We start from the raw sequence: 12759 nt of genomic DNA, 5'->3' as shown, positions 1-12759 counted from the left end.
TCTCTAGAATCCAAGGATTTCTGGAAAATTATAACCAATGCATCCACTATCTCTGTAGCTACTCTTTCAGGATCCTAGGATGTAAACCATCAGGATCAGGAGACCTATCTGCCTTTGGCCCCCTCTGCAATACATGGTATAGCTATGACTGGAGGGCTACCCTGGTTCACTGTCACTCCCTGGAGGTCTGCACTGTTTATTTCATCTTGCAGGAGAAGAGAGAGGCAGGAGTGTGAGAATAGGATTGTGTGGCAAGAATGAAATGACTATTATAGAGGTTGTACTGGATTAGTGGTGCTGGAAGAGCACAGCAGTTCAGGCAGCATCCAACGAGCAGCGAAATCGACGTTTCGGGCAAAAGCCCTTCATCAGGAATCGTTGAAATGCCCGAAACGTCGATTTCGCTGCTCGTTGGATGCTGCCTGAACTGCTGTGCTCTTCCAGCACCACTAATCCAGTATTTGCTTTCCAGCATCTGCAGTCATTGTTTTTACCTTGTTATAGAGGTTGACCGCAAGGAATGGATGTGATATTGCAATAAGATGAGGGTGAATCATTTGGATGGGGATGTGAATAGGTGCTAAGAGAACAAGTGAGAGCAGTATGACTGGTGCTGTAAGATCTGTTGGTCTGTGCACAGTGCAGGTGAATGCCAGACAACTGGCACGTCAACTTTCCTGCCCTCATGAAGTTACTGAGCTTCTTGTAGCTACAGCACGGGACCATATTCATCTACTCACTTTATCTGCCACACTCTCTCTATTTGAGAGGTTGTCCTTTTCTTCCCAGCTGTGGGAAATGCCTCTCTGTGGTCCTCACAGCTTGAAGCACAATCTCCAGTGAATCATCAGGGAACTTGTTGGCGTCTACCAATTTCATGCTTTTATTCTTCTGATTGCTGAACTTTCATTTATAATTTCCTGAAATGGAGCCAGTCTCAATCCTGTGAGGGTCCCTTCAACAGAAACAGCTTAATTGAAGGCAAAGATCATCATCACATTCTCATTCTGATTGGTCATGAAACGTGAAGACACTGCAGTTGAACAGCTATGGCAAAGATCACTCCAATGGTACTGCTTCCCTTAATGCAATCAGGTCAGTTTCATTAAAATTCTACACTAAGGTTCCAATCCTGTCATTAAAGGAGAATGGGAAAATGAAAATTCAGTTCTTGTCATACAGGTTCATCAAGTTCTCTATTCACCACTACAATAAAAAACAAAGATCAACATGATTTCTAGGTGGAAGCATTTCCATTCCTTGTATGAATAAAGAATAAGTAAGTTTCCTGTATGCACCCACTGGCTAATTGCCCCACAAAGACAGAGGGGTGCATCCCTTAGTGGTTGGCTTAGTTTGGCAGCAAAATCCACATAGCAACCATTTTAATGAATATCCCAGAAGAGTGAACTGAAGGAGGTGTATGCCAGAGTTAAAGGTTATTGAGTAGCCCTATAATATTTTATGGTGTTTAAAAATATCTTTTATTGCTACAAACTCAATAGCCCTGCAAGAATTATGACCTGCTGCACTGGAGTACAACACAAAGGACTATTTGAGCATAAAGCTAGATTTGCCCAATTAAATCAGCTTTTGCTACTTGCAAATTTCAGTACAATAATCAAGATTATAAATACCAAATCTTAATCTCTTGATGAATCTGAAAATTTTAAAAAAACAATCAAAACAATTAATCTCTTACATTGAGACTTCTGCAGTTCAGTAGTAACAGAGTCAAGTTTTGGACCAAAACTGAATAGCTTATAAATGCAAACCAATACAATAATCTCCGCCTCTCAACACATTCAATCACATCACCCCCTTAAAGAATAATCACACATACATAGGTCTTGGACATCCTTACCCTGTATCCCAGAGTGAATAAAATCTCCCACTCCACGGGGCAATATAGCCTGGAATAAAAGAAGTTGCAACATTTGCAATAATGTTTCCCCATTTTATAAATTAGTACAGCTGGTTCTGCTATAATGCACGTTTCTTCAACGCGAATTAGCTCTAACGCAATTGAAGAATTTAGATCATTATTTGTAGAACGCAAACTTTCCTTACCTGTATTGGCTAAAATGTGATTCTGGTCCCATTAATTTGAATGTGCAACTATTGCTCTATTTTCTTATAACGCGAGAACAGAACTATTACATTATATCAGAGCCGAACGTATTTTAAATTCCAACTGAAGACGTCAGTGTAATCAGGTGGATACAAATTCATTATAAATTTTAAAAGGAGATACTGAACACCATCACAAAATGAATCTGTAGTTCTGGAACACGACAACTCACAAAAGAAAAATTGCAACTCCAACCATTTACCATCACCCAGCAAAAAGGAATTCAAAATATGGCTGCACAAGACATTCTATCTCAGGAAAAACAAGGCAATCTTCAACTACACAAAATTTATCTTACAAGACTCTAATCCAAGCAAAGAAAAATTTTCTGTTCCTACTTCTTGATTCACAATTTTGTGAAACATGAATATTCATCCATGTATCCACCTCCATTACTCAACTCTACATATACAAATTCCCATGCACAGGAGGAAACATCTCCTGTTATGTTGAGGCGGCACGATGGCTCACTGGTTAGCACTGCTGCCTCACAGCACCAGGGTCCCAGGTTTGATTCCAGCCTCGAGTGACTGTCTGTGTGGAGTTTGCACATTCTCCCAGTGTCTGCGTGGGTTTCCTCTGGGTGCTCCGGTTTCCTCCCACAGTCCAAAGATGTGCCCATAGTGTTAGGTGCATTAGTCAGAGGGAAATGGGTCTGGGTGGGTTACTCTTCGAAGGGTTGGTGTGGACTTGTTGGGCCAAAGGATCTGTTTCCACACTGTAGGTAATCTAATCTAATCTAATCTAATCTCATGTCTTGCAAAGACTTTAATGTCAGTGTCAGTTAAAACCTTCTGTCCCCACATCTTGAAGGACTCATTCTAGGGAAAGAGAACAGAATTCAAGGCTGATACCCCTATGCAGTACTGAGGGAGAGCTTGGTGACTGTCTTTCAGATAAGACATTAACAGAGACCCAGCCCAAGTGGATATGAAAGATTCCAAATGAATGGTATTCCTATTGAATAAGCAGCATCTGGTGACCTAGCCAATATTCATTCCTCACTCAACAGCATAAGAGCAAATTACCGCAGTGCTGTGGGGAAGTTTGCTGTGTACAAGCTGGCTGTCAAATTTCCAACATTAAAACAAAACTACACTTCAAAAGTACTTAACTGATCCTAAAATGCTCTAGACATTCAACAATTATAACATTTTCCATTGTTCTAGCCTACTTACTTAAAAAATTAATCAATTCAAAATCAAGACAGATATCCCACATATTAACTCCAAGGGGAGTTATTGGCTGCTTTAAACTAGTTAAGTTTCAGTTAGCATCTTCTCCTACGTAGCTGTTCATCAAATGATAAATTAGAAATGTAATAATCACAAGATATAAAAGTATATAGTCATAGCCAATTATTCTTAAATTCACAGCCTCTTTCTTTCACACAAATTAAAAGGTTTTACTATTAACACATCATCTCAATTAAAATTCACTTCTGTATATGACAGAAGGACACCTTTCAGCTCATCACGTTCATCCCGGCTCTCTGTGGATCTACCTGGTCAGTTCTACTTTTCTCCCATGCCTCAGCCCAGTCCCAGAGTGCTGCAAGCATATTTCCTTCAAATACACATCATTTCTTTGGCAATCATTATTTGTTTACACATCTATTAAACTCATGGGCAGTGTGTTTTTGGTCATTACCATTTACTGCTTATAGTTCTCTCTCTTATTTCCTCTGCATGGCTCGCCACAAATCATAAATTCACACCCCTCTAATTATAGACGCAGACTTTTACAGCACAGAAAGATGGCATTCAGTCCATCACATCTGTGCCAGTCCATGAAGATTTGACTACACTAACTTTTGGTCCATAATTTTCAAGGTTATAGCAACAAAATTAAATATTTGAGCACTACTTAAACATTTTGAAAGCTTCTGACTCCATCATCCTTTCAAGCAGTGAATTCCAGACTCCCACCACCCAAGTGAAAAAGAATTCTCAACTGTCCTCCTAACCTTCTACCTTTTCCCTCACTTCCTGGTCAGTGATCTCTTTACTAATGGAAAAAAGTGGCTTCTTTTCCACTCTATCTATACCCTTATCTGGTATCTTCTAATCTTTGCTGTTCCAAAGTAAACAACCTCAATTTTCCAGTCTTCCATCATAGTTCAGATAACCAATCCAGGTCACATCCCAGTAAACCTTCTCTGCACACTCGGTAGTGCATTAAGTCTTCCTATAAATGTGTACCAGAGCAATACTCCAGTTATGGCCAAATCAAAATTTTAGACTGTTCCAGCAAAATTTCCCAGCTCTTGTGTTCTATGCCTCAGCTGGTAAAGGCAAGTATCCCATACGCCATCTCAACCAACTTATTTACCTGCCCTGCTACCTTCAGCAATGTGACGTATCCACAAAGTCCCTTTGGTTTCAATACTTTCCAAGGTCCTACCATTCTTAGTGTAATCCCTTGCTTTGTTAGTCCTCCTTATGTGGATTCCATCTTATTTTTTCTGATTGAATTCCATTTGTTATTGCTTTACCCAGCTGACCAGACTATCAATATTTACTTACAGTTTGCTGCTATCCTTCCCCAACAACTTTTGTGTCATCCATCAAACCCACTACCTTAATCAAGTCTTCTGGCACACAACTTACCCTGAACAAATCCATGCTGACTATTCCTGATTATTCCATATCTCTTCAAGTGCAACTATGTTCTGTCCCTTAGACTTTTTTCAAATAACCTCCTCACTGAGATTGCTGACTGGCTTGTAATTGAAGGTCAACTCCTACCTCTAACTTTTAAATAATGAGACAATGCAACAGTTCTCCAATCCTCTGGTTCTTCACTTGTGGTCAGACAGGATTTGAAAATTACTGCTAAAACCCCTTACACACCCCTGATCTCAGTCAATCGCCTGGGATACATCCATTTACTTTCCTTGCAACTATTCCTGAGCAGACCTCTGAAGTCCATGTGTAGCAGTGGTGCCTGGAATCAGAAGTCAATGCACTGGCATACCAGTCAACGGGTGCAGGACTCTGAGTGGCTGCATATCTCACAGCTTAGAGGAAATGCTGCCTTTCACACAGGCCTGCAGATTTGTCCACTTCTTAAGCTGCTAAATCCAATAGTACTTTCTCTTTAAATATTAATTTCTTACAGTATTTCACTGTTGAACATCCTGATATCTTTCTCACGTTGTTCTTTTCTACTATGAAATCTGACGCAAAATATTCATGGATTGGGCTCACATTTTCTGGATCCACAATGATTAACTCCATGGGGCCTAATCTTTCCCTAGCTAATCTCTTGGTCTTTACATATTTAAAAATAAAACCTTTTAGGATTTTTCTTTATTCTACCCACCAATGCTTCTCCACTGATTTCCCAATTTTCATTACATTCTCTCCTGCCTTTTTCATACTTCCCAAGGAATTCTAACATATTAAGCCATTCGCTTCTCTTTTGTCTTAATCCTATCCCCTACATCCCTCAACACCCAGGGCTCTCTGGACATTATAGGAGCACATTGGCCCTGTATTCTCATTATTTGCTCCTTAAATGCCTCCCACTGCTCAGACACAATTCTATCTGCAAACAGCTACTGGGGTCAATTTGGAACAAATACATCTTAGTAAAATTAGCCTTTCTCCAGTTTAGAACTCTTTCAGAAATATCCTTTTCCACAACTATTGTAAATGAGAATTATGATCATTACCTCCAAACTGCTCCCTTACTGACACATCTGCTTGGGCTTACTTCTGAATACTGGATCCAGAACTGCCTCCTCCCTTATCGGGCCTTCTGTGGATTGACTGAAAATGTTCTCCTTGATACAATTTAAGAGTTCTTATTTGCTCCTACCTTGCACATTAAAACTACCACAGTTAGTATTTGGGTATTTAAAATTGTTATTGCATTATTATTCCCAGACCTTTCTGTTTTATTACGTGTTTGATAGTTTCTTTTTCTGATTGTTTGGAGGCCAAAGTTACACACCCAACAGTGCTCTTGTCCATCGTGTTTTTTGCTTCAATCAATATGGCTAATTTGATGATCCAAGAGATCATCCCTCCACTGTAACTGATTCCTTGTTATTGCAACAGTACTGTTCCTTCTACATGCCCTCTATTTCATCCGAATACACCACTTAGGAAGATTTAGCTGACAATCCTGCCTGTCATTCTGCCAGGTCTCGGTTGCACCTAACACGCCTATTTGTGCCCAGAGCTTATCTACTGCATTCCTCAGGCTCCATACATTAAAATATATTCCATTTGGCCTTGCAAAACTTACTTGTTTCTTATCTGGCATAATGTTTCCCGCTTTCTAGACTCATTCACTCCATCGCAGCTGTTTTCCCCTCTAAAAACCTGTCCATCCTGGTGTCAATTTAATTTCAGTCAGTCCCAAAAGCATTAGTAAATGACCCCTAGGGAGGATGTTGGCCCCACTGCAAGTTCAGGTCACATTTCCAACCTGTGCAATTCCCACCTTCCCAGAAATGGTACCACTACTGCCTTAGAAACCCAAGTCTTCCCTCCTATGCCATTCCCCCCCAATCATGCATTCATCTGCTCTATCTTCCTATACTCACCACTGCACTATATCAAGAGCAATTCAGATTCTGTTTCCGTGGTGTACATCGATATGGCTCTATTACAACCTTTGAATCCTGTTTTTCAATTTCCTACCTAATTCCCTAAACCTTGCCTGCAAGACCGAATTTTTCTTTCTTTCAATGTTTTTTATAACATTGGACCCAAAATGGACACAGCTTCTGGTTGTTCACCCTCCCACTTCAGAATGCTCTACAGATGTTCCATATCTCTGACCCACCTCAGTCATTCTTTGCATTCAAAAGTGCCTATCTACTCCTATCACTAACAAAGCCCCTACCGCTAGTGTGCTTCCATGCTTCTTACCCACTTCTTCCCCTTAGCAGCCAGATCATCCACATCATCTTGGATTTGGCTGGCATACACAGAGGACTCAATACTATCACCATATTGCAAGGCCAAAAAAAAAATGTATGCACTCCGATTTCCTCATGTCTTGCCTCAGCCTTGTCTTCTATCTGGCAATTATCCATTCCCTCTGCCTGCTCTTTAAACCGTGGGGTGATCACATCCCGACAACTGCTATCCATGAACACTCAGCCTCAGCTGCTAGTCAAACTGGAACTGACTGGCTCCAATCAGAGACACTTTCTACACACATGGTCATCCAAACTGACAGGATTGTCTAGGATTTCACACACAGTGTGGCTCTTGGGCCTGATCTTCCTAAACACCCCTTAATGAATAGAATATTCTTTTATTTTATCCTCATTCTGACTGTAGTATGACCAGAAAAGTCACACCCTTTATATCCTGAGTCCCTCTCAGGTCTCCCACTATTCCATCTGTGTCTCTGCAGAGATCCTCACTTTGCCCACTCCTCTGGGTGATGCTGGTTGACTGTCATCTCCACCAATCCTCCTTGCCCTCTCAGATAATTGCAAGTCTTTCCTTGTATAGCTGCTCTAAACTGCTCAATCTCATTTACCTCCTTCAAATCCCTTTACTCCAGAGAACCTCAGCCTTTCTAACCTAACCTAGTAAATTTCACGCCTGAAATCATTCAGGTATCTCTTCTCGGCAACCCCTCTAGGATTTCCACATTTTTTCTATAGTGTAATAACCACAACTGGGCACTATTTTAGTTGAAGACAAACCAGTGTTTTATAATAGGTTCAGCAAAAGTGTTTTTGCATTCATTAGCTCTATTTATGAAACCCAAGGATTCATATATTTTGCCAACTTCTAAGCATGCCCTGCTGCTTTCAAAGATCAATGCAATCCTGAGGTTCCTGTGCTTGTGCAATCTTTTTCACAATTGTGCCAATAAGTCCATACTGACTCGCCTCAAATTCTACCAAATTGTATTTCATCATACGTCTCTGTACTAAACTGCTACTGTTCTCACCTATATCCTATTGCAGGTAATGCTTTCCAAGCCTACTGTATGACATCCTTCCAAGGCAGGCATCATTCAAGTTTTGAAATTTTACTTAACACTCCAAAATTCAAATAATTTATATATGGCAGCGATCCTACCTCTGACTTTCAGAGAACACCATTCTCTAGCACCATCAAATTCAACTCAACCAGAACCCAAATGTACAGTCCTTAATATTCAATAAAGAACAATTCAGTTAACTTTATATGTCATACCTTCTAAACAATTCCTTAAAACCCAGATAGACAATATCCACTGCATTCATTTAAAATAGATTAACACTTGATACTTTGTCAAAAATTAAATAAGCTCAGTCAAGCACAATCTGCCTGTTACAGAACTGTGCTGGCTTTCCTTAATTAACTGAAACTTTCCAAATGTTGTTTTATTTTGCAGATTAAGAATTCTAAGACCTTAGCCTTCAATTATGTTAGACTAACTGTAGTCTGAGTGTCCTTGCATCAAGTTTTGAGTAAGGTTGCAACACTGGCCATCTCCAATCCTCTGGCAACTCCCCCATATATGTCCACTCACTTCCATCATCAACTTTTCATGCAACCCTTCTGAATCAGATTACCTCAGATAACCTCACCATAGTCAGCCATCCCATTTTTTTTCTCGCTTTCAAATGTTCACACTTTCCATTGTTTCCACTAACACTTTGTCAGACTCCTGTTTCTTAATAAGCACTGTTACAAATAACTCATTGTACATTCTGGCCTTGCCCTATCTCTTAGTATAGATTATTCCCTTTGTCCTTAATAGGACACACTCCACTACTTAATTTCTGCCTACTTACAAGTGGGCAATAGATTTGGGTTCCTTTTACGTACTGACCTAGAGGTCTTTAAAGTTTAATTTACCAGACTGCCTAAAATAGTTATGGAGCAGGATCCTGCAAATTCAGGCAAAGCAGCAAGAGTACATTTCACAAACAATATCTCGATAATGTCTTACTTTGACAATCACGATCAGATGTTCTATCTTGACTGAGCAATGTTAAAGAATCTAGTTAATGCAACGCTATACCAGAAAATTAAACATGAATTACAATCTCTCTTGTCATGAAAATGAAGTCTTTCTACTTGTGTGTCTGGTACTACAATCATAATGAAGGGGGAGAAACGAGAATGATAAAATGATACTTTGCATGCAAACTCACCAGTGTAAGTTAAATAAATAACACTGAGAAACACAACTCCAGCAGCAAGAGACACCCCCAAGAAAAACAATGTCTGGAACTCCTGCTTCGTCAGCCTGTCTCTCAGATACTGTAAGAAGGCATAAGCTTGCATCAGGGCAAATACACCTGAATGCAAGAGGACGAAAAGTTAAAATGATTTGCATTCCTCAATTAATAAATACACATGATCAAACTTAACAAAAAATTGTTAATTTGTCCAATATTTACATAAATTTAATCAAAATATCAAGACATTTTCCTTTAAAGGTTCATGGCTAGTTGAGTTCATAAAACACACTTGCTATTCATAAGGTCACCAGGATAGAAGGTTTCATAGTGGGTACAGGACAATGGTTGCTCATCTTAACTAGTGAAAAGTTAAGAGTCGCATGGCAATGGAATCTGTGAAGAGAGAGTGGAAGACAATATAACCGGGTGGGAGGGGTCTTTGATTAGGTTAGTTGCTTTCTCGATGCAGAAGGAAGTATAGATGAATTCAACAAATGGGAGGCTGGTTTGCATGATGGGCCGGTCTGTGTTCACAACTCTAATTTCTTTCAGTCTTGGAAAGTGCAGGTGCCATACCACGCTGTGATACATCCAGACAGATGTACCATAGAAAGCATTCTATAAAACATTGTAAGAGTCTTAATGGATATGCTGAATCTCCTTAGCTTTTTGAGGAGGTAGAAGTGTTGCTGTGCTTTCTTGACAGTAGTGTCAAGATAGACTGACCAGGTCAGATTGTTGGTGATCGTCACTCCCTGGAACTTGATGCTCTCAACCATCTCGACCTCCACACATTGATGCAGACAGGGAGTGCCCTTCACTCTGTTCCTGAAGTCAATTAACAGTTCTTTCCCTTTGCTGATGTTGGAGGAGAGATCGCTGTCTTAATACCATGCCTTTGAGCACTCTACCTCCTTTGTGTACTTTGTTTTATCATTGTTTGAGATTTGACCTACAATGGTGGAGTCTTCAGCAAATTTGTAAATGGAGTTGGTGTGGAATTTGGTTACAGACTCGTGTGTGTACAAACAGTATAGTAGGAGGCGGAGTACTCAGCCATGCAGGGTACTGGGGTTGAGGGTTATTATGGAGGTGCTGTCGCCTATCCTGACTGGAGTCTGTTGATAAACAAGTTGAGAATCTAGTTACAGAGCAGGGAGCAGAGACATAGGTCACAGAGTTTAGAGAAGAGCTTGTTTAGAATTACGGTGTTGAAGGCAGAGCTGTAGTCAATACGTAGTAGCCTGACACAGGTAACCTTGTTGTCCAGATGTTTGAGGGATGAGTGTAGGGCCAGGGAGATGGCGTCTGCCATGGACCTGCTGAACCGGTAGGTGACCAACTTCTCAAAGCACTTCATAATGGATATCAGAGGCACTAGGCAGTGGTCCATGAGACACACATGATTTATCTTTGGCACTGGAATAATGATGATCTTCTTGAAGCAGCTGAGGACTTCAGTTCATAGTCAGGAGAGGTTGAAGATACTGCGAATATTCTTTCCAGCTGGTCTGCACAGGATCTGAGTGCACGGCCTGGGACTCCAACTGGGCCAGTTGCTTTTATGTTGGTTCATCCTTAAGGCGGCCGATCTAGTGTTTGCATTTGTGACCAAGGCTACAGGCACGTCCAAGACTGATGGGACAGGTGATATCATCTCACTGCCCTTCTGTTCAAAGCTAGCATAGACTGCAATGAGCAGTCTACATCAAGTAGGGATGTACTGCTACCAGTGATTCTGTTCTACTTCGCTTTGTAGCCAGTTATGTTGTGTAAGCCTTACCACAAACAATGGGCGCCCATATGGGGGTTAGTCTGGTCTCAAGCTTAGTTTGGTTTTGCCTCTTGACGTCCTTGATGACCTTCCAAAGGTCATTCCTTTACATTCTGTATAGGTCAGGGTTGCAGTCTTTGAATGGGTCAGACCTGGACATCAGTAGGAGTCAATCTCCTGGTCCATCCATAGCTTCCGGTTGGGGAACGTTTGAATTAACATCTTCAGCACACTGTCATCTATGCATTTAAGAATGAAGTCTGTAATGGTAGTGGTACACTCATTTAAGGTTGGTCGCTGAGTTGTTTGAGGATATAGAACATAGAACATGTTGCGCCGATCCAAGCCCACTTAACCTACACTAGCCCACTATCCTCCATATGCCTATCCAATGCCCATAAAGAGGGAGAGTCCACCACTGCTACTGGCAGGGCATTCCATGAACTCACGACTCTGTCCTATACCTACCACCCCTTAATTTAAAGCTATGCCCCCTCGTAACAGATGACTCCATACGTGGAAAAAGGTTCTCATGGTCAACCCTATCTAAACCTCTAATCATCTTGTACACCTCTATCACATCACCCCTAAGCCTTCTTTTCTCCAATGAATACAGCCCCAAGTGCCTCAGCCTTTCCTCATACAATCTTCCTAACATACCAGGCAACATCCTGGTAAACCTCCTCTGCACCCGTTCCAGTGCCTCCACATCCTTCCTATAGTATGGCGACCAAAACTGCACACAATACTCCAGATGCGGCCGCACCAGAATCTTATACAACTGCAACAATGACCTCAGGACTCCGGAACTCAATTCCTCTACCAATAAAAGCCAGTACGCCATATGCCTTCTTCACCGCACTATTTACCTGGGTGGCAACTTTCAGAGATCTGTGTACATGGACACCAAGATCCCTCTGCTCATCCACACTACCAAGTATCCGACCATTAGCCCAGTACCCCATCTTTTTGTTACTCATACCAAAGTGAATCACCTCACACTTATCTACATTGAACTCCCATTTGCCACCTTTCTGCCCAGCTCTGCGGCTTATCTATATCCTGCTGTAACCTGCCACATCCTTCCTCACTGTCAACAACTCCACCGACTTTCGTATCATCCGCAAACTTGCTCACCCAACCTTCTAGCCCCTCCTCCAGGTCATTTATAAAAATGACAAACAGCAATGGTCCCAAAACAGATCCTTGCGGAACACCGCTAGTAACTGCACTCCAAGATGAACCTTTACCATCAACTCCTACCCTCTGTCTTCTTCGAGCCAGCCAATTCCTAATCCAAACCTCCAATTCACCCTCAATGCCATACCTCTGTATTTTTTGCAGTAGCAGTATGTTTTGACCTCTGGGGTTCAGGAGACATGCTGATGAAATTTTGGTAGCACATCCTTGAGGTTGGCCTGGTTGAAGTCACTGACTATGATGAACAAGGCTTTGAGGTATTCCCCAAAGAAAATTTCTAGTGTTGTATACTTCACTAAGTGCGCTCTTCACGTCTGCGTGCGGTGGATGGTAGACTGCTGTCAGAATTGTGGAGGTGAACTCACGCGGCAGGTAGTTTGGATGGATTTCACTGTTAAATATTCTAGTCCAGGGAACAGTGACTCATCAGGGTTGCCACATCTGGGCACAAGAAAGTGTTATTTAGAAAGCAGACCCAGCCACTCCTTGTCTACAAGTTGTATC

The 12759-nt window shown here is 41.3% G+C and overlaps 1 protein-coding gene across 1 annotated transcript in view; it reads right to left on the bottom strand.

The window, feature by feature from the left end:
- stt3b (STT3 oligosaccharyltransferase complex catalytic subunit B) overlaps positions 1 to 12759 on the bottom strand; it is a 118939-nt gene that overhangs the window by 22845 nt on the left and 83335 nt on the right. The window contains exons 7-8 of the mRNA XM_072560688.1: positions 9252 to 9398; positions 1865 to 1913 (exon numbers count right to left, since the gene is read on the bottom strand). Of these exons, the coding sequence (XP_072416789.1) occupies positions 1865 to 1913; positions 9252 to 9398 (196 nt within the window). The remainder of the gene's footprint in view (positions 1 to 1864; positions 1914 to 9251; positions 9399 to 12759) is intronic.

The sequence above is a fragment of the Chiloscyllium punctatum genome, chromosome 41, assembly GCF_047496795.1.
Source record: "Chiloscyllium punctatum isolate Juve2018m chromosome 41, sChiPun1.3, whole genome shotgun sequence".
Classification (NCBI taxonomy): Eukaryota; Metazoa; Chordata; class Chondrichthyes; order Orectolobiformes; family Hemiscylliidae; genus Chiloscyllium; species Chiloscyllium punctatum.
Note: the sequence above shows the minus strand (reverse complement) of the source record. Positions and strands in the feature narration are given on the sequence as shown.